General features: G+C 34.4%; 1 protein-coding gene across 1 annotated transcript in view; it reads left to right on the top strand.

Moving 5' to 3' along the window:
• CNGB3 (cyclic nucleotide gated channel subunit beta 3) overlaps window positions 1-27,081 on the top strand; it is a 143,058-nt gene that overhangs the window by 65,635 nt on the left and 50,342 nt on the right. Inside the window, exons 7-13 of the mRNA XM_077771289.1 lie at window positions 2,425-2,475; window positions 5,251-5,337; window positions 8,867-8,931; window positions 9,913-10,035; window positions 18,855-18,996; window positions 23,512-23,671; window positions 24,874-24,971. Of these exons, the coding sequence (XP_077627415.1) occupies window positions 2,425-2,475; window positions 5,251-5,337; window positions 8,867-8,931; window positions 9,913-10,035; window positions 18,855-18,996; window positions 23,512-23,671; window positions 24,874-24,971 (726 nt within the window). The remainder of the gene's footprint in view (window positions 1-2,424; window positions 2,476-5,250; window positions 5,338-8,866; window positions 8,932-9,912; window positions 10,036-18,854; window positions 18,997-23,511; window positions 23,672-24,873; window positions 24,972-27,081) is intronic.

The following is a 27,081-nucleotide window of genomic DNA, read 5'->3' as shown; positions in this document are numbered from 1 at the left end:
TCAGTCCCAGATGAGCTTTGAAAGAGCTGACTGATTTTACTCAAGCTCAGTACCTGATCCGACTTAAACTTCTGTGTGTCTACCCGTGGCTAAATAAATCATTGTGTTTCACAGTAAAATCAATAGATACGCATGTCTTGTATTTTCTGTGATATATTTCTGTAAGATATAGTATATGCACATGGGTAAAAATTAGAGCCAAAAAAATGGTGAGGGGAGTAGGAATTGGTGAGTTGGCTAACCAGTATTTCACATTGCTTGGCAGGAGTTTGAAACTTCTGAGCTTGGACAGTCTGAATGATAATTGTTAGAAGACACTTCTTCCTTGTGTACAAATGATAATACTTTGGTCAGATCATTAGTAGTACATAAATGATACCTCCCAACCTATACCTAAAATATAGGAGTGTAAATACAGTGTTAGCATTAATTCTTCTAGGTCTGAATAGTGACAAATGCTTCTTAATCTATCACTTATCACATATTTAATGGGCACCTACTATGTGCTAGATATTGCATTAGAAACTGAAAAAGAAGACAAAGATATGGGCTGAATAGTGACAAATGCTTCTTCACCTATCACTTATCACATATTTAATGGGCACCTACTATGTGCTAGATATTGCATTAGAAACTGAAAAAGAAGACAAAGATATGGGCTGAATAGTGACAAATGCTTCTTCACCTATCACTTATCACATATTTAATGGGCACCTACTATGTGCTAGATATTGCATTAGAAACTGAAAAAGAAGACAAAGATATGGGCCCTCTTAAGTAACTCACCCTATGAAGGACAGACAAAAGAAAAATGGTGAGGTTTTGCAATATGAGTCATGACAGCAGTGAGCCCTAGGGGTTATGAGGTACAGAGAAAACCATGTGAAGGAGAGGACACCTGGTTCAAATCATGATGAATGAATTCCCATTATCTGTACACCTCCATCCCCACAAAAAAAAAAAAAAAAAAAAAGGAAAAAAGCTAAGTTCCAAGATCTGAGAATAGCATAGGCAAAGTCATGAAATTGAGAAACTCTGATGCATCTGAGGAACTGCTGAATAAAGTGGATGTGGGATGCTGCAGGAGGTGAGTGAGACAAAGAAAATAGAGCCTTGTGGACTATGATGAAAGGGAGTTTGGATTTTTTTTAAGTAATGTAGAGTCAGAGGATTTCATATAAATGGTGATTGTTAAGTAATCTGATTTACTGAGATCATCTAGCTGCTATTATAGAATGGATCAAGGGGAATGAGGCTTACACGGCTATAAGACCCATGTCAAAAGAGGAGAGTGGACATCAGAAAAGTGTAGGAAGAAGAATCATAGAATTGGTGGCTTGTCGGATGAGGGCTGAGGGAGAATGAGTGGTCTAGGATCACTGACCAATATAGATGAGGATGCTCATAGGATACTCAATAGAAATGAGTAGGAGAATGATTAGGCTTGAGGGGAATGGAAAATCATGATGAATTCAGATCTGATGTAGATTAAATTTGAGATAAGCAGAATTGCTAAGTGAAGAAGACAATAGGCAGTTGCTGGTATAGGTCAACAGCTCCAGAAAGTGATATTAGATGTCGGTAGATATTTGGTAGCATCAATATATAGTGATATTTGAAACCACTGAAGTTGTTGAAATTTTCTAGGAAGCAAGTATAAAGAGGAAGGCAAGAGAGCTAAGTCCTGGAGAATGTTGCCATTTAAATGGCTAGCCCTGGAATTATTAAAAAAAAAAAAAGTCACCAAAAAGTTAGAACTGAAGAAGTAAATGAAAAATGGCATTACAGATTCTTTGGAAAGAAAAAGTTTCAAGGACAAATATCAAATGTTTTAGTCACCTGTTTATTTATCCACTCAGTAAGTATTTATTGGATTCCTAGTGTATTCTAGTCACTAACTGTGTACAGTTGCTAAACAAAGTCAACCCTGTCCTGAGATAGATTACCATTTAATGGAGTACAATGATTTTTAAATAAATGAGCCAAGAAATATATGTGATTTCAAAACATGGTGAATGCCATAAAAGAATACTAAGTACAATAAAGGATTCCCTTGGTGTGATCATTAGGACATTGTTGGTAGCTTTCATATTGGTTGTCTTAATGGAATGAGAAAAATGAGAGCAAGTCAACTTGTCACCAAATTGCCATGGATTGAGGAGTAAATGTGAGGGAAGGATGCAAAATAAAGCAATGTAGGCAACTTTTTAAGAAGCTTGAGTATGGCAAACAATAGATCACTAGCAAAAAGAAAATGAACACCAAGGAAGATTTTTATTCTGTTTTAAGAGATGAGAGGATAGAGCATATTTATGGGCTGAAGTTACAAGGAACTAGGAGAGAGAAGTAGCTATATATATTTATCATAGTGAGAAAAATAATTGATGAAATTGGGTAAAATTAATACAAAATATAACATTTCAGGTGGATTCAAATGAGTTAAAGAGACACTACAGGAGTTCTACAAAATTTCAGGTAGGTGACTTACAATTTCAAAATTGTGCAAGTAATCCATTACCATTTTGATTTTAAGTCCCATCTACAAACTTCTATTTTAAAAATCTGTTTCCTTTTTGAACTGTAGCTTCTGTAACAAAGTTTATACAGATGAATTTCTATTAAGCAAAGTCAAGCCTGAAGTTTTTGCTTCTCAATAATTACATGGTATACTTCCTTAAATGTGCAATTCAATATATGGATCTTTATCAAGCACAACAAAATGTTGGTGCTTACATTTAAATTTCCAATAAAACATCAGTAAAGAAGTATGGAGTGTACAGTAAAACCATGGATTGCAAGTAACTTGTTCTGTGAGTGTTCTGTAAGATGAGCAAACATTTCTAATTTTTATTTAATAAACTAGCAATATCTTGCAATATGAGTAGTACATGACACCAAACATCACATGATCACAACTGAGCCAATGGTTCTTGAAATTCACTTTGATATACAAGTGCTTTGGATTACAAACATCTTTCCAGGATGAATTATGCTCACAAACCAAGGTTATACTGTACTTTGTCTTATTTATACAGAATGCTAGCCTCCAATTCCTACAGCACCATGTAAAGTCTATCAGATTGTTCTACTCCTATTTCTTTGTTGTTCATATAAACAAAATAGAATAGAAGCAGTTACTTATATAACATGGTACCCTTCTTTCTTCAAATAACAATATAATTGTATGTTTTTTCACTCATAATTATTTACACCCAGGTACTTTATTATCTTTTATTTTACCTCCTACCTTTGAGAAATAGAAATTTGGGAGATATCCAAGGTTACCAATTTGTACAAGTTAAATCCACCCTCCCATTTCAAGAACACTTTTGTAGCCTCAAATCTTGTATAAAAATACAAATTTAGGTTTATTGTCCCCATTGGTGAAATATGGTGATTAAAATCACTTTCAATTTGTTTTTATCTCTAATTTTCTTTGTAAAATATTGCCACATACTTAGACATACTCATAATCTGTACTGTTTTGATGAACACCGCAAGAGGATGAATATTCTTTTTAAGTGCCACAAAACTTTTTCCGAACTCTTAATCACTTTCTTGAATTTGAATAAGAGAAAGTTAACTCATATATTCAATTTGGGTTTTTAAATGTAAAATTTTACATTTATTCAATTGTGGTCACTCCTTTGGAATTCCCTTAGCACATCCTGTTTGGTTATTTTTGTGATTCATTATTCTACTATTAAATTGTTAGTTTCTTGTGGATAGAAACAATATTTTACTCCTATTTCAACCCCCACATGTTTTGCAAAGTGCCTTGTAGAGAGTTCAATATTGGTCAATTCTTACTCAATACAATTTTCTACAATTCAATGAGAAATAAATCATTTTTATTTAACACTAACATATTAATATCAAACACAACTAATGGCCGCATAGAGAATCAAAGTGGGCAGTTGAGCAATTGGATAGACAGCAAGTAAAAAGACCATAATTCTGACATATTAGTTCTAATAAATTTATTTTTAAAATGTAAAAAAGATTATTATAATTTGAGCCAGAAAACGTGGGTGCTGCAATAGAACTAGACTAGTCAACAATTCCATGCTTCTGCTTTTTTACTTATATGACATTATTTTAATAACTGTTCTATATTCCTCTCAACTTGTTACAAGCCTCAATATCTGTAGGGCAAAATTAATAAGGTTTGAGGATATGATGCAATATATTTTCTACAAGAAATTTGTTTATAATAGCCAGTCTGATTAATTCTAACTAAAAATTTCATTTCTCTTCAGTAACACTAAGTTATTGTGAAAGTCTGGTATGCAATTAATTACCTCAACTTTCTATTTTATATGCCTTACAGAAAGCCCTTAACTGTTCTTAAATGTTTTAAATAAATTAAATGTTTTTTAAATGTACTCTATTTTTCAAAACTATGTAAAAATTAATGAAAACGAATAATTATCTTACTAAAAGAATTTCTTATTGTTATCATTGCAATCAGGAAAGTGTGCAAGTGATGTTGCCATTTTGCAACTGCCAGGGTAATAGAAGACCAGAATAACTAAATACATGACAAATTTTAAAATATATTTTTTAGCTATTATAATACTTTCAATACTTTCAACTTCTATTGGAGTTACTGATTAATTATAAATGGGACTGATTCCTTTCCTCTATCTCAGCCTGCACAGTGTCTAAGAGATAGATTGCATAGCAGTTTATTGTTAGTAATATCATCCCAAAGAGAGAGTAGTAGAAAGAATTGAGGTATCTGGAAGCCTCAATATATATACCATCAACAATATAATCAGTCCTGAATACTGGAGTATTGGCTGAAACATAAAAATATACAACTGCATTTAATGTGCAATGGTTTCGAATACAATCAAGAATTGACTTGCCTTTCAGTCCAAGAGCCCCATGTTTAAAACACTATTAAAATGTATTTTAACATTAGCAACCACGCCATCTCTGAAGTATATGTGACAACTCAACGGAAATTATAGAAAGTTCAGAGCCTAAGGAGAGCTCAGATGCATTAAAGTGGAAATGAAATATCTTGGAAATAGACTACAAAATAGTGTTCTTATTTTCGTGTTATTAATATACCTTTCAGTGGCACCAGGCATACTTAACTGAAGGCAATTTTGTATTAAACAGCAAATAATTCATGGTATATGAAATGGTATAATAAGTCAGCTGTTATAAACATTGATATAAACCAATTCCTGTCCAAAAAAGCACATAAACACACATATTCTGAATATGTTTCCCCAACAGCTGGATTTTGTATCAGTAATGCCATTTGATGTTTTCTACCTCTTCTTTGGATTTAATCCAATATTTAGGGCAAATAGGATATTAAAGGTAAGATAACTGTATTTAATTTCTTTTAATAATAATAGAAATCTTGAAATGATTTAAAATGTCCTAAAAGTATAATTTTAATTTTTTCCAACCTGTCCATTTTTCTGCCCTTATCAATGCTATGGATTTTAAAACTGAATGAAGGAAAAACATCATTGTTCTACTGATGAAAGTTGCTATTGATTATTTTATTTTATAACTCACAAGAGGTATATTTATAATATAGGAATGCTTTTGTACTTCTACATACAACTATTACAAATGAATCTTTCATAATTATATTCTTTCCCATTTATCCTTTTTCATTAGATGGTCACGTAATGCTAGAAAAACAGAACAGTAAAATGATAGATTAGCTTGCCTTTAAGTTATGTTACTCGTCTATATTTCTAGAAAAAAATATTGCAAACACTTTTCACATAACAGGATTGTTTGCATATTTGGATATAACTCAAATATCCACCAACAGGGAACAAGTTAAATAATTTACAGGACACCTATATAATAGAATACTTTGTAACATAAGAAATAAATAAATAAAAAGGAAGTTTTGTATGAATTTATACAGGAAGACCTTAAGGATTTTTTTTAAAAAGTTAATTACAGAATAGTTTATAGAGCAATACTAACTTTTGTTTGACAGAAAGAGGAAAATATTCCATTTCTTTGTATTTATGTAAAGAGTGAAAAACTACCAAAAGAATTTAATAAAAATAGTTAATTGCAGTGGGGATAGGAGGCAGGAGAGAAAATTAGAATGAATAAGGGCAGAAGTGGGAAGAAGACTTTGAAAGGCATATATTTTCTATTGTTTTTAAACTATGGAAATGCATTACGTATTCAAAAAGATTCTCAGATATAAACATTTTATAACTCACTGCTTCATCAGGCACCTAAAACAAATCTGAGAAGAGTCAGGATGTGAAATTTCATGTAAATCTTTAAAAATAGCTACAATAATGTATTCCAAAAAACAACCTTTATAAAAGAAACATCAAAGATTTTATAAATTTTAGGTGGTTATCTCTCTCACATCTTAGGAAGACAATTCAGCATAATCTGGGGACATGGTGGAGCCTGACGAGAGCAGCAATAGCAGGGAAAAAAAATAAAAAGCAACAGCTGCTCTTTGTTGAATACATGCTTGGGGCTGCATACTTTTTGAAACTTAATATTCATGACACCATTTATTCCTTCAAATAATTTCATTTTAGAGATGAGGATTAGCAGGGTAGAACAATGGGGATTCTATCACATATTTTTCTGACTCCAAATTCTTTACTGTAATCAAATTGGCAAATAAACCTCAAGCTGAAAGGGCTTTCCTTCCATGCCCATAATTTTTTTTATTTTTTTATTTTTTTAATGTTTATTTATTTTTGGGAGAGAGAGAGTGCATGTGGAATGGGCAGAGAGAGAGGGAGACACAGAATATGAAGGAGGCTCCAGGCTCTGAGCTGTCAGCACAGAACCTGATGAAGGGCTTGAATTCACAAACTGAAATCATGACCTGAGCCAAATTCGGATGCTTAGTCAACTGAGCCACCCAGGCACCCATCCATAATTTTGTTCAAGTTGAAAGGGACTTTCCCTTATATTTTCACACATTTAAGACAACTCTAGAGACTTCTGGTTTGACCACGGAATGTGGGTCTACATTGGAGCAAAACTTAACTTTCCAAGCAGCTTAGCAGGCAGGTCATCCTTCATCAAATTTCTATTCACACATGAAAGTGGCCAGAGGTTCCTGCTCAGAGATAACCAACTTTCCAGGAAGACTCAGGTTCCTATGGATTTGGGAGATTGTCAGGCATTATAATAAAAGTTTATAAAATGCCAAGTCTTTACACCTCATCTCTGATTCTCTGAGGTGTTCAAAGACTCTCTATATTCAATAGCCTTTTTAAATATAGAATATCCTGAAAGTCAACATTGATTTTGTTTTCATAGCCCAAGAGTCTAGTCATTTCACATATATAAGTGTGTCATTTTAATTCATAGTTCCTTAGAAAAAATTTCATTTCTCAGTCTCCATATTATATATGAGAATACAAATAAAAATATAAATTTTTTCTACAGTGAACACTTCAGCTAAACTTAAAAATACCTTTGTGCAGGGGGTCCTGAGTGGTTCAGTCAGTTGAGCATCCAACTTTGGCTTGGGTCATGATCTCACGGTTTGTAGGTTCGAGCCCCACATCAGGCTCTGTGCTGAATGCTTGCTCAGAGCCTGGAGTCTGTTTCAGATTCTGTGTCTCCTTCTCTCTCTGCCCCTCCCCAGTTCATGCTCTGTCTCAGTCTGTTTCTCAAAAATAAATTTAAAATGTAAAAATTAAAATTAAAAGAAAAAACACTTTTGTGCAAATTTCTATTAAGAGCACAATAAACAAGTTACCACAAATTGAAATTATCTCAACTGAATGTTGAAGGGATTTTTCTTACTTAGGAAATCTGGAAAAACAAGTCATTTCTGTATATTTTTAGGTAAACAGTGATTCCTATTATATCTGTTTTGTAATATTTCACAGTCATATTTACATTGGATCAATTTTGAACTAAATAAACTATGAACTAAGTAGTCTCCAATAGTCCCTTCTATCTGTAAGATTCTGTGAGTCTAAGCATATTAAATAATTAAATACACTGACTTTGTATGGATGCAACCCCTTCAGGAGGTATGTTGTCTTACTGTTCCCATTTTACAGATGAGGAAACCAAGATACAGAAGTATTTAGTGACTTTTCTAAGGTCACACAATCGGTAAATGGCAGAGGTGAGATTCGAGTTTGGCTCTGGATTTCATGCTCTTCCTCTTGCCTTATACTTCATATAGTAATGAAAGAGGAAGTGGAGGTAGGAGTGCATATAGGGTGTATGAGTTGAGACAGAAGTAGATGTAAACAGGAAAAGACCTTGAGGGAAATAGCAACTCTAGATTACATGCATATATACTCACTGTATCTCTTTGAACAATGTCAAGAATAGCTATCCAATGCTACTATTACTGGACTTTAAATTTTGTTGAAATAGATACCCACTTAATGTAACTTGCTTAAAAATAATGCTAGTGTTAAGCAACAGGACTTAATACCTATTTATGACCTCAGTGTATTATATTACACTACATCATATTATATTACATTATATTATACTTTTCTTATTTTCCTTGTGTCTTAGGAAGAGTGTGATTTTAATTATTGTAAAATAGAGTTCTACTAGATGCTTTAAAAAGAAAAGGGAAATAAATGTTTTTAAGCTTGATTTTCAACAAGCATTACAAACAAGACTGTAACTAGAGAGTAGAAATAAAATAAAGCAATACGCCCTGGGAATTTGCACCATTCTAAAGTGTATAGGCCAGAGGAAAATACAAGTAAACAGACCCTGGTTTGTTTGTTTGCCTGTTTTGAAGACATATGAATGGAATTATTTTCAGTAACAAATTAAATGTATTTTACATAGTTTGATTTAAATAGATGTATTTAAGACTAACATACTTTGTGATTTCTTTTGTTCATTTCCTATGTAGTACACTTCATTTTTCGAATTTAATCATCACCTAGAGTCTATAATGGACAAAGCATATGTCTACAGGTAAAGTATGACTCAGTATACTTCCAGGGGTGGCAGAGGGAGCAATAGCACAGCAGTTTAGCCAGCATTTGGAAAGAATACAATATCCCTGTGAAAGAAACAGAATAATGTAGAATTTTGTCTATATAAAATATAAGGTTATGTTCTAAACCAGATTTGAATATTTTGAAGTGAAATAAAAGCATGAAAATCATATTAGATTTTATTAGAATACAGGCCTGAAAATAGAACATATTACCTGCTTCAGTCAGAACAAGGACAGATAAATATGTTCCTTCACAAACTGACTTTGCATCTTCCTCATGACGGTCCATCTTTTCTAAATGTTTATTTATTTTTGAGAGAGAGAGAGACAGAGTGTGAGCAGGGGAGAAGCAGAGAAAGAGAGAGAAACAGAATCTGAAGCCGGCTCCAGGCTCTAAGCTGTCATCACAGAGCCCGATGTGGGTCTCGAACCCATGAACTTTCAGATCACGACCTGAGTAGAAGTTGGACACTTAACCCACTGAGCCACCCAGGCAACACAATGTGACAAGTCATTTTAATCTGAATTTCATTCATTTGCTGTCCTGAACTTCACTTGCACATAGACTTCTAGTCACCATTAATCGTAGTGTAAAGTCCCATAAGCTTTTCAGAGATATCCAGTTAAATCAGTGTGGCATATTTTATGGGACTCAAAGTGGAGAGGTGACCCTCAAGGCATGTCTTTCAGGGAGTTGATTCATACCATCTGTGAAAAGAGAGGAAGGGGTTTTTTTTCTTTTTTTTTTTTTTTACATTCTTTCAGTCCCAGTGAAGACATTGCAGTTAGAAAATATGCAATGGCACTATCATTTTGTACTGTACCAATGAGAGTTAACAGTTCACAAATTTAAAGCAAGGAGATTCAGTGGAGACTTTAAGAAAAAGAAAATGTTAAAATAGGCTGTATTCCAGAAACAACACGAGCCCTTACTTTGCATTTATTCTCCTTGCCAGAGTCATTCGAACAACTGGATACTTGCTATTTACTCTGCACATTAATGCCTGTATTTATTACTGGGCCTCAGACTATGAAGGAATTGGAACTACTAAATGGGTGTATGACGGTGAGGGAAACAAGTAAGTTTTAATTTGAAGGAAACTTAAGGATTTTTCTTAACTTTTTGTTTCAGTGTACATGTTTTCTTAAGCTAGTATTTTTGAAACTGTAAGTCACAATCCATTAATAGTCACAATCCATTTAGTAGATCAGTATGTTTCTAACTGAAAGAAACTAAAGCAGAGAATAAAAGAGAAAATATCAGTCTGTCATACCGAGTAGGGGTGTGTGTGTGTGTGTGTGTGTGTGCATGTGTGCACATCCTGGGTTTACCTGGAAAATGCATTTCTTGCTCTGGATCATGATCAAAAAGTTTGAAAGCCTCCGCTTTAGACAACTGACTGATAAGATAACTTTTAATAACTCCAATGCTGATTGTTAGTAATGAACAATGTTAATTATTTGGAGGGCAGGTGCAGTAGCTAATTAGTTTACCACTGAAGGGTTTTATGGGTTTATGAGTCAGCTATAACCACTAACTCAATTAAACACTTACAGAGTAACAAGTATCATAAATTAAACTTGACAATTAGATATGCAAGTATCACAGGAGTAAAAGACATCAGGAATGGCAACTAGGTTATTTAATAGTGAGATTTCCTTTTGGTAGGTACAAACCTGACATAAAGCAGAATCCCCTAACTTTCTGCTCCAATGAAATGACATTGAGCATATTATAAGGCAACTTCCTTAATGGAAAAGGGCAGGTCCCAGCATGACTTTGAAGAGCTACTCACAGCAGCCTTGGGAAAGAAAGCAATTATACGAGTGAAGATACTTCATGAAATTACATGCTACCTAGAGTGAGCAGAATATGTGTGAGGGATTAAAACAACATTTTTTGAACTTTTAACCAGAACTGATGTTAGAAATTTAAAGTCAGAAAGCTCACTGACTAGGAAAACATCACACAAGCACACACGCACGCACGCACACACAACACACACACACACACACACACACACACACACAGAATATCTATCTATTCCTGGAAAGTTTATAACCAAATCTACAAATAATTCCCTTTAGAATGTGGATTAAGCATATACTTAGTTTAGTAGAAATGACTAATTTACATAGAAAAGTGAGTAAGGCACCAACCATGTTAAATAATGCCTAAAAGTGAGTATGTAATCTAACATCATTAGAAGCCTCAGTCTGATAATGGTTCTTATCAAATCAGCAACATAATAGACTTGCATCAAAATGCCTTCCAGAAAAAGTAGAACTAGTTCATTTTTCATACCTGGATGCCTCTTCAGCATTTCTAGAGACTAGATCTTGTTCCCAGAGCCTAGAACATTATTATGTTTATAAAAAAAATTATATGTTAAGTACTTAAAGAAGGCAGGGAAGAGGAAAGAGAGGGAGTAAGCAAAAAAAGAGGTAATGATCAGATCTGTGTTATAACAAGAAAAAAGAAATCAGCTTCAATACATAGGAAATCTAAGCTAATATGTGCTAATATTTTAGACTTCTAATTCCCACTGTAGTGCAGACCAGATATCCAAAGTACCTCTTCTCTAAAATACAAGATAAATTATTTCTAATTTTATCACAAAATTACTTGTTATAATATACATTTCTAAATAAATTACAATAAAGTACTTTTCAATGATTATTGATTTCTCTAAAAGGTAAAAAGAGTATCCAAAGTCTAAAACAACAAACATGTATTATAACTTGGAGCAGAATGGTGAGATAGCCACTGTAGAACAAAAATAAAGAACATAACTTCTTACTTCTTACTTAGTAGAAGAGAAAAAAGGTATGAGAAAACTAAAAAAAACTTTTTTCAACTAGTCCAAAAATAAAAAAGACAATAACAAAAAAAGGAAGTTGTGGGGAGAAATATAGAAAATAGAAAAGCAGAAAGGCAAGACAAATAACACAAAATAAGATAGTAGAAACAACTTAAAATATACCATTAAGCACAATAAATTAATATGGGCTAAATTCACTAACTTAAAGAGATTGCCAATTAATATTAGTCAAAATAGACTTTAAAACAAAAATTACTGTAGATAAAAAGATTACCATAAAGTGGTATAAATTTCAATTCACCATCAATATATCCCAATTCTAAATGTGTATGCACTAATGAAATACGATAAGTCAGAGAAAGTCATAGAGCAAAAATTAATAGAAGGAAGAGAAATTGGCGAATGTACCATCAAAGTGTGAGATATCAACACACAACTATTTATTGACCAAGCAACCAAAGCAATTAGTAAAGATATAAAAGATTTGAGAACTCAATTAACAAGGCTGATTTTTTATCCTTCTAGTTTAACTTAAATTCTAGTTAACATATGTTGTAATATTCGTTTCAGAAGTAGAATTTAGTGATTCATCATTTATATACAACATCCAGTGCTCATCACAACAAATGCCCTCCTTAATACACATCACTCATTTAACCCTTCCCCACATCCACCTCCCCTCCACCAACCCTCAGTTTTTTCTCTATACTTAAGTCTCTTTTATGATTTGCCTCCCTCTTTTTTTCTTTCCCCTAATGTTCATCTATTTTGTTTCTTAAATTCCACATGAGTGAAATCATATGGTATTTGTCTTTCTCTGGCTAACTTATTTTGCTTAGCATAATACACTTCAGCTCCATCTACTTCACTGCAAATGACAAGATTTCATTCTTTTTCAAGGCTGAGTAATATTAGATTATACATATATATATATTACATTATATATANGAGTTTTTTTTCCTGCTTTCTCTTCTAGGGTTTTGATGGTTTCCTGTCTCACGTTCAGGTCGTTTATCCATTTTGAGTTTATTTTTGTGTGTGATGTGAGAAAACGATCTAGTTATATTCTTCTGTATGTTGCTGTCCAGTTCCTCCAGCACCATCTGTTAAAGAGGCTGTCTTTTTGCCACTGGATGCTCTACATCTGGATATCTTCTTTTGGAAATGTCTGTTCATGTTTTCTGCCCATTTCTTCACTGGATTATTTGTTTTTTCGGTTGTTGAGTTTGACAAGTTCTTTATAGGTTTTGGATGTTAACCCTTTATCAGATACATCATATGCAAATATCTTCTCCCATTCAATAGGCTGCCTTTTGGGGTGGCTGGGTGGATCAGTCAGTTAAGCATCTGACTTTGGCTCATGTCATGACCTCACGGTTGGTAGGTTCGAGCCCTGCATTGGGCTTTGTGCCTGACAGCTCAGAGCCTGGAGCCTGTCTTCAGATTCTGTGTCTCTTTCTTTCTCTGAACCTCCCCTGCTCATGCTGTCTCTCTCTCTCAAAAATAAATAAAAACATTAAAAAAACATTTTTTAAATAGGCTGCCTTTTAGTTTTGTTGATTGTTTCCTTCACCCTGTGCAGAGCTTTTTAAAACAAGCTTAATTTAACAGATAAAAATAGCTCCTTGCACCCAAGAATTAAAAACCATCCATTCTTTTTAATCATTCATGGAAAATTACAAAAAGTGGTCATTTTCTTGCCAAATGGCAAGTTTCAATACATTTCACAGTATTGGTATCAGACAGCCCACATTATCTGATTATCAAAATAAGAATTACTTCATTGGCTCTGCTTTGCACATTGAAAGATTCTCACTCAAAACCTAAGCTCTAATAATTTATACACATGCACTTATACATTATATATGGACCTTATGCTAAGTCCATAAATGCTGCTTCATTTTTATATATTTTAAGATAATTTGCATATGATAGTTATTAACATACTTGCATTTTCCTGAAAGTTTTTAAAGATTACCATCCATTACTATGCCCCTTTTATTGCTTCATAATACCCTTTGACTTTGTAAGCCCAAAGCATTTTTTACTTAACCCTTCCGATAGTTTCTGATGACCTATAAAGTGAAGGTTGCTTATGAGGACACTGGACTCATATACTTTGTCCTCATTAGAATTAGGCAGCAAATTGGGGGTCATAAGTAGAACATTGTGAACAATTAAAATAAGAGTCAAGTTTATTTCTATTCCATTAATCCTTACCAGAATAATAATGTCTGTTCATTTCAATAGAAGACAAGAAGTCATTTTCATTCATACTGAATAGATGGCATCCTTCAGTCAACTGTGAAATTTGACAAAGAAGGAGAAGGCTTAGCTCAAAAAGAAAACATAAGTAGTTAAGGTTATTTGGAACCGAGAAATATCCCCAACATACCTTTGCCCTTTGCCCATATATGCCAGAGTTTACTTATTTACTGGCATAAATTTCCCAGTGTCCACAAATGTCTTAACAAATCCCTAGCCTCAATCCTTAAATATATATACCTTCAAATGCAAGAGTAAAAAAGCACACAAAGCTGTCATGGGAATCATGACTTTCAACAGGGTAAGGAAGGAATGAAAATTACTCTACCTTAGTGCTAGGGAAATTTAGGCCAACTTACCACCCTTCATTCTACATAAGAAGATGATGAGACTGAGGTAGATTAAAGTATTTACTCAGTCTCCTATACTTCAGACACCGGCAGAAAAAAAAAAAAAAAGAAAGAAAGAAACCAAGAAAAGAATGATGTTCACAATAGACACAACACACCCTTTGGATGTAACAGAAACACACCAGAACAGCACTGAGTTTAGTGGACCAGAAAGGAGATGAAAGGTGGCTGGCAGCATGACAGAGAGAAATCTGGAAGGAGATTTCACAGATGTGCTCACAGATGCAGTCTTCCCATGTTTTTATTTCAATAAGTCTAGGTGTGCAAAACCACTCACTTATTCTTTCATATCATTCAACAAATATTATTAAACTCTTATTGTGCTAAGTCCATAAATAGCTGTCTTTGTGGAACTATTCTTCTAATGAGACCATGTCTCCTCATACCCAGTGCCTCCAGTGATAAATTTACAGAAATGCGGGACTAAGATGGATAGCAGCAGTTAAGAAAATCCACACATAAAGTATTAAATTAGATCCTGTTAAAAATTGCATTTACCAGCGGCACCTGGGTGGCTCAGTCAGTTAAGTGTCAGACTCTTGATCTCAGCTCAGGTCTTGATCTCAGGGTCATCAGTTCAGACCCTGCATTGGGCTTGTGCTGGACATGAAACCTACTTGAAAAAGTTGCATGTCCCACAACACATCCATCACAATGGCTAAAAATGAAAAGACTGTAAATACCAAATGTTAGAGTAAGAACATGAAGCAAATGAAACTCTCATACATTGTTGGAGGGAATGCAAAATAGCAACCACTTTGGGGAAAGATCTGACAGTTTCTTTTACAATTGAACATACACCTTACATGTTGTATGTAAGTGATCAATCATTAGAAGCTACACCTGAAATTAATGTTACACGGTATATTAACTAACTTGAGTTTAATAAAAACTTGGGGAAAAAATACACCATACAAACAAAAATTCAAACCTAAATATTTACCCAAGAGAAATAAAAATATATGTCTATTAAAAACTTATATAAGTACATTCAAGAATGTTAATTCATAACAACCAAAAACTTGAGACAGCCTAGGTGTTCATACATAGGAGAATAAACAAACTGTGCTATATTCATGCAATGGATAATACCCAGCAATAAAAAAGTATAAATCATTGATACATACAACATGAATAAATTTCAAAATCCTTATCCTGAGTCAAAGACATCTTACAGAAAAGTGTACATATGATGTGATTTCATTTTGTGAAATTCTAAAACAGGCAAAACTCATCTCTGGTAGAAAACATTACAAGAGTGATTGCCTCTGAGAAAAAGAATGAGAGAACTTTCTGGAGAGATGGAAATGTTCTAAGTCTTGATAGGTGTTTCAATTACATAAGTATATACGTTTGTCAAAAATCATCAAATACTATACTTAAGATTTGTGCTTTTATTGTATTTTCAAAATTTAAAAATATCTCTATATAAATACTGAACTCTGGTCAATATACATATTCTGAAGCAGTGCTTAGAAGGAAGTGTCTTATGGTTGGCAGATTAGTTTGAAATGCATCCAAAAATTAAGATGGATTCCTGAATGGAAAAGTGGAGGGATATGTGACAAAGTAGGTAGAATAAAATGTTCATAGGTAGAATCTAAGTGTTCACTTTAAAAAAATCGGTGCTCACTGTAAAATTCTTTCAAGTCTTCTGTTTGTTTGAAATTTTTTATAACAAAATGTTGGGGGGAAGTTTCATATCATGTTTGTTTCACAGAAGAATTTCTATTTTCACCCTAAATATTTTTTATGGTTTTACGTCAAATTCTCCCTTACTGTTCTAATTTAAACAGTATATATACAGCCTGTTAGATAGTTCATGCATTAAATCAGCCGGATAGAATCTCCTTGAAAGATCTATCTGCCTGGCATGTTAATATTAGAGGTGGACACACTTGACTAATTAAGCTAATCCTAGAAAAATCAATAAGATGCCATCTAATTAAATTACAAATCTTACCTTTGGTTGTGCATGTCTGAGTGCATAAGACATGACTGAGAAAAGAATCCAAAAATAAACTTCAAAGCATTAAGGCAGAAAACTTCTAATTAACATAGCAGACTAATTCGTACACACAAAAAAATAGTTCAAGGCTAACTCTTCAGATTTGGAAAATCAATGCCTAAGCTTCACATTTGATTGTTTTCTCCTAGCATTCATAAATAAGAAAATTAGAGAAAGTAATTCATACATTTGTTCCTGCTAACACTGCAGTGACTTTGAAGGAGACAGTAATCCCAACACTTGTAAGAGAGTTGGCCATGTAGGGAGAGAATCTAGTCCCTGTCCCATTCTGGATAGTATTGAGTTCAATATATTTCTTTAATTTAAAAAAACCCACAGGTCCTAGATCTGTGACCAAACTAAATCAGGTAATAGGAAATTATAAATTGGAATTTGAAAAGTTAAAATGCGATCCATAAAATTAATTCTGTACTTCTTCAAGGTGGCTCTCCTTGACATCCAGTTCACTGTAATATTAGTAAGTCCAAAGAAACTTGCTAGAAAAAAATCGCAGAGTGATATTTTTATCCTCTTGGCACAGTGGTTTCAAACCCTCCCAAAGAGTTAATTATTTTTCTATTCCACCAGGGTTAAAAAAAAAAAAAAAAGTTCATGTCCTTCAAAAGGTATTGAATTTCAAAATGAGTGATTTCTTTCTAGATCTGTTTTTGAATATTGACTTTAACTGCAATTTGATTCTTTGTAAACCTCCAACTCCCTACTGTTTGAAGATCTGAAAACTGTAAACTTTATCACAAGAATATGACCACCCTTGCTCAAAGACTAAAACACAATTACCTGAAGTACAAATATTTATGTGGCACACCTAGACAAGAAATAAAAGCCAAACTAGGTCTGATATTCTGTAGAAAGTACTGCTTTTCTTTGTCTACTCTTGAAACTAGACTTGCAATATGAAACTCACTAAATCCAGTGCCTTTCTACAATAATATATGGAGATGTGTGTGTATACAGCACATTTTTCCTTAAGAATTCAGTGGGAATGTCTGATTCAAACCATGTTATCAGAGCTATATGAAATATACCAAGTAGTATATCTAATCGTGCACAAAGATTGCAATAAATATACAATGAGACTAATATTAGCTTTCATTCCACTTCACTATAGACTCCATGAAACACTTAGCCAAATGTAGCTAAGTGAATCTTATATGTTCCATCCTAATCTTTATTATATTATTTTCTGTTGCCTTAATTCCTGATTGTCTTCCTATCTGGGCTCAATGATCCCAGTCTTTACACTTGGCAATTGTTCAAGTTAAGTACAGAAACTTTATCAAGTATATTTCTAAACTTGACTATTCTATTGATCAAGTATATTGTTATTATACTTGATTTTCTTCAATATTAAACTTCTAGATAAATTTCCTGTTCTACCCAAGAGAAATTTCCCTTTTAAGATTGAGCTTAGTACATCTCTGTTTTTATCATGGTTTATATAGTCAATAATTTAATAAGATGTATGTAGAGAAGAGAGAGGAGGAACATAGATCTGCTATATTTTCTATCAGTAAAAAAAAAAAGTATCTAAACTATAAAAGGCCCTCCAATCTTTATAAATATCCTTGACCTCACAAATCACTAATGTGGTACTTTAAAGATGCCCTTAAATTCTTTGCTGCTCCTCTCATTGTAAGGTGGATCCAAATATCCCTTCCCTCAACTTATGAATCTTATATAAGAAACTGTATAGCTACTGTCTGGGCTACTATGGCTCTGGGGGAAACCAGCTACCATGTAAGAAGCCCATCTACCCTCACACTACCATGCTATGAGGAAAATCAAGCTTGTCACATTGAGAGGCTGCTTGAAAAGAGGATACCCAGCCATCCCCAGCTATTCAACCATCCCAGCCCAGGCTCAGACACATGGGAGAAGAAGACACCTTCAGCAATACAAAAAGATATAATGTGGAGAACAGAAGAACCCAGTCAACAGATTCAAGGTCCCAGACATTTGACTTCAATAAGTCTGCCCAGCTGTCTCCAGCTGTTCAAGTCACCCCAGTCCATTCATCATGGAGCATAAATAAGCCATTTCTGCTGGGCTTTACAAAAATACCCAACCCACAAATTTGTGAGCCCTAATAAAATAGTTGTTTTGTACCACTAGATTTTGGAGTGATTTGTTTTGCAGCAAGATATAAGCAGAACAGCTAGTAAACACCCTCCTTAGGACTAATTGTTTAGTCATTTCACAATGTTTAATGAGAAGTTTATGTTGGTACACATAGTATTTGCTAATGTTTCCTATAGAAAGAGAATCTTGATTAGGAGGAAATGCATTATAATTTAGTAGTGATCTGTACTCTCAAACATAGTGATATTTTAATGTAATAGTAAAAAGCAAATTGATATATTTTCTTTTCACAGGTACCTGAGATGCTATTACTGGGCCGTTCGATCTTTAATTACTATTGGGGGCCTTCCAGAACCACAAACAACATTTGAAATTGTTTTTCAACTGGTGAATTATTTTTCTGGAGTTTTTGTGTTCTCCAGCTTAATTGGTCAGGTAAATGAAGATGTGAATCTCTAAATACATAATGCTGGTATTTTTGAAAGGCTAATAAGTCTTTATAAATTTAAAAACGAAAAATTAAAATCCATCTAGTGCCTTTTTTTTTAACTAACTTTCATCTATTTTAATGAATTGGAGGAGGATGGAAATGAGCCAACCAACATTGCCTTTCAATTTTTAACCCATTAAATCTATCAGAAGACCTGTCCACAATGAGTGTCAGGTTAGACTCCCAGAGAAAGTCAAGTTTCTATATTGACTTCTTACTTGGAATTTCCTGAAAACCCTTTAAAATCTCCCCTTTTTAATTAAACTTCAAATATTGTCATAAAATACCTGGGTTAAAATCAACTTCAGAGGTCATTTAAACCAGAGGCTCCCAAATGCCATTTAAATCAATTTAATTAATAAGTCATTGGTTCATAAATGTTTATTATGTCATATCTTTGTCCTTATTCTCGAGGAATCACAGTCTAGTGAGAAAGTAAAACAAACACAAAAAAAAACTATCACAAGGTAATTGGAATTTGCAAGACATAGAGCCCAGTATCTGTCTGCATTCCCAGACTCATAAGGAAAGAAAAGCTGGACAACATAGCATTTTTTTAGAAGTTATACTTCCTTGGAGGTACTTCACATGCCATATGCTAGAGAACAAAAAAATCCATGTTGAGATTTGTATGCTGGGTAGAGTTAGACAAATTCACAAAATGACTATTTGACTTTCCCTCTAGATAAATTATTCTTTCTCATTCACCACAGTCACAGTGGTATGAATAAATCCCATGCTTTAACAAAATTTAGTAATGAAAGCTATTTTAATAGCATTTGAAGTTGACCACAGTAGTCAAAACTCAAATCCTACATTAATGAATATCAGGACCTGCTCTCCATGGTAAGTACCAGAGGAAAGTTTGAAAGCTCTATTGTATTAGTTCAGAGAAGGAAAGTTTCCCAGGAGTTTTCCTGGAAAGTAATGTATTTGCAACATCTTAATAAAACAGATATGATTCAGTCATTATAGACAGATAATCCAATCAATCAGAAATAATGTGTGAAAGATAGCAATAATATAGAACAAGTATGTTTGAGGAAACAGAAGGAGTACCAGAATGACTAGAGTGAAGGATGCTTATAAATAAGGTTAGAGATGTACATAAAGACAAAATACTTTAGGGTTCTGAGTCTTAAATGAGAAGTCAACCAAGGGGGAGTTTTGAACAAAGGAGAGATTCAGGAAGATTAATCAAAATATAATACGAATCGGAGGAGGTGATAACTGTCTTTAAAAGTAGGCTTTATTGGGGCACCTGGGTGGCTCAGTCAGTTAAGCATTGGACTCTTGATTTCAGCTCAAGTTGTGATCTCATGCATGCTTGAGATCACACCTGCCCGGTGTCAGGCTCTGCACTGACAGTACAAAGTCTGCTTTGCATTCTCTCTCTCCCTTTCTCTCTGCCTTTTCCCCACTTGCATGCACTCACCCACTCTCTCAAAATAAATAAATAAGCATTTTAAAAATGAATAAAAAATAAAAGGTTTTATTATGATTTAGATATGGTGAGGCCAACAAATCAAGAGACAATTGGCATTGATAAGATAGTTTGTTAGACAAACAGACTCAAAAGGAAGGATGACAATATGCTAAGGGGGTCACATGGGGAAGCGCCAGGGAAGAAACAAGTGAAGCAGGGTAAGCAGACTTGGGATTAGCTAGTTTGGACCATTTTAACAGGTTCTGGAGTGTAGGCGCTGTCTCTAGTTGTCTGGTACTTGGCCCTGGAGTGATTCGATAGATCAGGTGCATAGTAACCTGGAATATGAGAGCTCAGAAAAGACGGCTGTTGGGATTATGGCTTCTAGATTGATTACTTTGCCTATGAAAAGCCCACTCACAGTAGAGTTGTTTGCTATCTCTAGGAATCAGCTAACTCTGGATGGGATAGTACCAGATATCAAAGCATCAAAATAAAGAAAATTTTAAAACATGGTTAATAGCATGATATATAGAAATACATAGGGATATGGCAACTCCAGTCTGAACATGACAACAAAGTGGAGAGAAAGATTGTAAAGGAAACTCTAGAAAATAATCAGGTTTGAGAAGAATACACAAGCAGTTAAAAATTGAAAGTATAAGGGCGCCTGGGTGGCACAGTCAGTTAAATGTCCAAATCTTGATCTCAACAGAGGTCTTGATCTCAGGGTCATGAGTTCAAGCCCTGTGTTGGGGTCCACACTGGGCATAAAGCCTACTTAAAAAAAAAAAAAACTATGGGTATAAAATACCATAATCTTAGTGGTTTAGTCACTGCATCAATGATTGAAAAATGTAAAGCTGGTTTAGTGAGCAATGCAATTAATTTGAACTTAAATAGCAAAAATAAAATTATTTAATAATTTCTCATAAAATTCTGTGTGAGGTGGCCACATACCCTTCACTACTATCTCACTTATATAGATGAGGCAACTCCAGTTTAAAGAGATTAAGAGGCATCCTTAATTCATACATGTAATTCACATAGTGAAATGATACAGCTATAAAATATTGATAGTAATAGTAAAATCTAACATATATTTAGCACTTACTGTGCCCAAGTCAATGTCTACAAGATTAAAAAATTATATCTAGTTTCAGTTCAATTCTCTTGCTCTACAGAATGTAGCCTTTGGACTAGCAGCAGAAGTGTCACTTGAGAAATTCAGATTTCACGCCTTACCCCAGAACTAAGGAATCAAAATCACAATTTAACAAGATCTTCAGGTGATTTATATACACATGAAAGTTTGAGAAATGTTGCTTTACACACCACACCACATCTGCCTTTATACTGAATTTGAGGTTCCTACAGGAACAGGAAGAAATATCAAGCCACTGAAAATGTAGTACTAGAGCCTCCCACATCTCCTGTCACAAAAAATAAGATTGAGACAAAAGGTACAGATTTGTGCTTAAACTTTCATAATGACTAAAAACTGCTGAGGAAAATGGTTAAAAACAAAAGAGGGACTGGGACAAAATCCCCATTTATTCAAAATTCCCATATATAACCACACCAAGAACTATATCTGAACCTGATCACATTTTAACTATAATATTCTACTCTCTGATACAACTCCTAGAGACTGGCATTTTCTTCGCCCAATGTGGAAGACATCATGAAATACATGTCTTCTTCACCTATGCTACCAAAAGCCATCATTGCTGAAGGATAGGCACATAAACCATTCAGATTACTGTCACTATAAATTCTGGGCCTTCAACATTGATAAATAATGCTTTTAATTGTCCTTGGCTCCCAATTTAAAACTCTATTAAATCTCCCAACCCAACCCCTAATCTCCCAATTCTCACAGCCTTAAGTGACTTGGTAATGTTCTCCATCTGTCAAGAATGGCTTGTAAAAAGGAGATCTAGTAACTGAGGTTGTGGAAGGATATTTGGAATAGTCCCCAGGGGTAAGTCGGAGACTGAAATAGATGTATCCAGTTTGACTGTCAGCATAGCTCCTCAGCAGATACTTTTGATACGGAGAAGAACTTATTGACTATAAAAATGGAAACTGAAGAAGGCACCACAATAAAAGAGCCATTTGAGGTAGACTTCAAAGAATGAGTAGGTTTTTTCCATAAGCAGAAAAGGCTCAGCTACTAGAATGAATGAGCAAAGTCTTAAGAATGTAAAAGCAAAACCCTGGTTTTCCTCCGTATTATAAACCCACAGTCAAATTTACAACCACTTGCTTCCCTCTATGTGAGAGGAAGAGTCAAGCTATATATCTTTTTTGTGCTGAGACCTTAAAGATCAGCTTTTAACCTAGAGTGGGTTTTTATGGCTGAGTTATAAACATCCAAGAACTAAAACCTGACAGTTCTTTAAGTATTGTCACAGCAGTAGATGATGCTTCAGTAATTTCAGCACATTTCAACTTCTGCTGAATACTGTGCCTTAAGCATGATGAGATTTGATTTTATCTGTCTAAACAACACAAAGGGAAGTACAGAGGTTGCAATTTCATGATGAATTGAGTCTACTTAGCCAGCCACACTGGATAATCTATGAAAGATGCTTTCAATGTGAGACTCACCAAAATGGACTAGACATTCTGCCAGGTAATTGCTCAACTTTCCTTGTATATCCCTTGAATAAGCACAAGCTGTATAATTTTTAAAATATCAACTAACATCTTTGCAGTAATATACAAGTTTGCAAAGAAGATTGTGTGCAGCCATGTGTGCAGTCACATGCATATGTGACTGAATCCTCACAAAAACTTCACACGGTAAGATGGGTCCTACTGTTGTCTGTATGAAGTCAGAAGGAGGATATGATTTTCCCATTGTTCTTATGTGAATGGTTGAAATGAAGACCCAATATCAGTGTGTTAAAAATCAAGTAGTTAGTGCACTAGAATGGAATGTATCTTGTACAAACCCTTAATTCACCAGGGTTTTTAGTAGCTCTTTCAGTTACTCTGCCAGGTGTGGTGACCATATTTGTGGTTTCAGATGCAAGATGTAATTGAAGCAGCTACAGCCAATCAGAGCAACTTCCGAAACAGCATGGATCATACCATTTCCTACATGAACACTTATTCCATTCCTAAGAGTGTGCAGAATCGGGTTCGGACTTGGTATAAATATACATGGGACTCTCAAAGAATCCTAGGTGAGCAAGGCAAATTACTGATTAAATCCCCGTATAGCATGTCATATAATGGAAGTTCTACAGAACTTAGAGGCAGAAAATAATTGGACTCCAACAAAAGATTGGAAAACAACTAAATGATCTTCAAATTATTAATTGAAAACCATGAGATTTCTTTCTTAAATATCCATACATAACTTACTGGTTATGCAAATCCTGGAAGACCATACCCAGCTATTCCCAAGGTCATGACAAGTGAGGAAAGGCAGCAAAAGGAGCAGTAACAGGTTTCTTCTTTCTCTTCAACTATACTTACTGCTCCATCACCTTGGTTTAGGAGGGAACTAAGGACAAATACCCCTTGGAAACAAGGAGCTATGTTTTGATAGAAAGGACTTTCAGATTTAGAATCAATATTGGAATCAAAATAAGGATATAATGTATCAATTCTTTTATTTTTTTTTCTAAATGGTTGTAAGAAAACATAAAAATAATCAACTCTCAGAAAGTTGTCCCATACTAGAGACTAAGAATGGGTAGATTTATTTATGGAACTTTTTATCAGCCTGAAGGTCTATCATTTAATTCACATACAGACACATCTTTAATATATTCACATTCTTCACTGAGTTAGTAAGCAAATAAATAACAATAGTTTAAAGTTACTCAGCACATTTCTCTTTTAGACTCCATTCCCAGCTGAACCACCTATCAATTATTCACAATTGAACAAGTCACTTACAGCGTCTCTGAGCTTCAGTTTTTCTGTTTCTTCTTTCTGCAAAGCAGGAATGAGAATACCTTAGGATTGTCATGAGGGTCACATTATTACCTATCATCTCTAAGATGTTAGAGCTGGAAATATGCAGAATCAAAAGACAAGAACTGTATGCTTTTTCCATCCAGGTAGTACACTAGCCTTTGTCCCATGATCACTAAAATTTATATCTAAAGTTTCAGTAAACACAATGTTCTGAAACTATTCAGACCTCCTATGTCATCAGTAGTTAAAACACTGTACTTCTTTTCTCTCATTGAAGTGGTAGTGCCATTGTGATGTGTATGTATGTACAATAGAAATAATAAAAATATAGAACTTGATGCAGCTGTTTATAAAAAGAGTTGACATTTTGTTTCCTTAATTTTAAAATTTTTTCTTATACTTTGGTGATATTTTTTTTAATTATCCTGCTTGTGGGTTTATGTTTTTTGTCTTTGCAAAGATGAGTCAGATCTGCTCAGTACACTGCCTGTCACCATGCAGTTAGCTCTCACCGTGGATATGAACTTCAGCATCATCAGCAAAGTTGACTTGTTCAAGGCAAGTGCTTTTGTAATTAATAAAAAAAAAAAACACCATATAATTTCTCTATAAAGTCTAAGCTCTTACTGTATACAGCATTTATTATTTTTATTGCCTTATGTTTTAACAAAATCAGCAATCTGGACAATTTATGTGGAGTTAGAGTCAAATAAACTGGGTCTCTCTTCAGCAGATGACTTCTTTAGAAGCCACTCTCTCCTAATTGGGGTCAGAAAACAGTTTTTCAGGCTCTTCTTAAATTAATTTAAATATAATTAAATTCTACAGCTTTATGTCTCTGCTACTATGCATACCATTTCCCATTTATGAATGTACCTTGGCAATGAGTGACAGACCAGACCCCAGATTAGCTCTGATTGGTCTGACAATCAGAAAATTATTCCTAACCATGTCTTCTGTTACAAGTGCTTTGGATTTAGAGTTTTCAGATGGCCAAATTCAAATTTAGAAGCTTTTTTTTTTTTTAGGAAAAAATACATAACAAAGAAATTTTTAACTTTTTGAACGTCTTTAATTTTACTACCTTCTCCTCTTCTTAATGCAATGTACTGCATGTAAGCTTTTCTCCTTAACATTTCATCCTGCGTGTGTCTTCCATTGATTCATCTATTTAATTATCTCTTCATTCTGTTCATTCAGCAGATATTTATTAAGTTCCTACTATGTCCCAGGCATCACTTTAACCACTTTGTTTAAAACAAATACTTGCTACATAGAGCTTAAGTCCCAAAGAGGAAAATAAAAAAATAAATATGAAACATGTTTGGAGATGATAATTCTATGAACAAAATTAAGACTAAGGAGGATTAGGAAGGTAATGGTCAATAAAGGCTTCTTTGATAAAGTACAATGGAGTATTTAAGCAAAAGACTACAGGAGACACAGAAGTGAGCCATATAGACATTGGAGGAGGGAAAGAAGGAATGTGCAGAAGGGCAATATTACAGGAAAACAGACAAGATGAAGCCCTGAGCCAGCAACATCCTAAAGGAGACCAGGGTAGCTGAAGCAAGGGCAGAGTGATGGGAAGCAAGAATAGTCAAGAGGACAGTAAAGGAAAGGGAAGTCAAGGCAGAGGGAAGTTAACAGAGGATCTTGGAAGCTGTAGGATAGACCTTGGACTGTACTGTGAGATGAAAAAACCACTGAAGATCTTAAGCAGAAAGTGACCTATTTAAGATCAGTTTGAATGGATTCTCTCTCCTATAATGTGGATAATAGACCATGGAAGCAAAGGTGGAAGGCAGAGAGGCCACATAGGGTTTACTGCAACCATCCATAGAAGACATGATAGAGACAGACCCAGAATAGTAGGAGTAGAATTGTTAAGAAGTGGCCAAATACTGCATATATTTCAAAGAAAGAGGCCCAAGCTTTTGCTGTTGATTGTGTGAAGGGAGAGAGAAACAGAGAGAGAAAGAGAGGAAGCAAAGCTGACTCCATGAATTTAAGCCTGAGGAACAGGAAGGACAAAGATATCACTTGCAAAATAAGAAGTTTTGGAATAATTGAAGGGTGAGGGGGGTAGAAATGGACTCTGTTTGGGGATGGTTTGTTTGAGATGGGAGTTAGACCTCCAGGTGAAATGTCATGTAGGCACTTTGGTAAATAAATTCGAGTTCAGGGGAGATATCCAAGCTGGAGTAATAAATTTGGGCATATTAACATATTGATGTATTTCAAACCAGGGGACTGGATGTGATCCCCTAGGTTAAAGACAGACCAGATGATATAATCCAGACAGAAACATATGCCTTGAAAATACATAATCAACACCATTAGGGACAAGATGAAGAAGGAGAAACTTTTGGTAAAACGGTTGGGCAGAATCACTCCCAGTGTTAGGCTCACCCCTGGCTCCATAGGATACTAGAGTTAAGTCCGTATCCTAGGACTCTTTCCTTGGTATATGATTCTAGATTTCCATCCAGATTTTGATGAAGATATAAACCATGTTATTTTCAAATTTGTAGATGACATAAAGTAAGACAGAACAGTTTAAAATGTGTTAGATTACAGGGGTGTCTGGGTGGCTCAGTCAGTTAAACATCCTACTTCAGCACGGGTCATGATCTTGCAGTTCGTGGGTGTGAGCCCCATACCAGGC

This window comes from Crocuta crocuta, unplaced genomic scaffold, assembly GCF_008692635.1.
Source record: "Crocuta crocuta isolate KB4526 unplaced genomic scaffold, BGI_CrCroc_1.0 scaffold235, whole genome shotgun sequence".
NCBI classification, from domain to species: Eukaryota; Metazoa; Chordata; class Mammalia; order Carnivora; family Hyaenidae; genus Crocuta; species Crocuta crocuta.
Note: the sequence above shows the minus strand (reverse complement) of the source record. Positions and strands in the feature narration are given on the sequence as shown.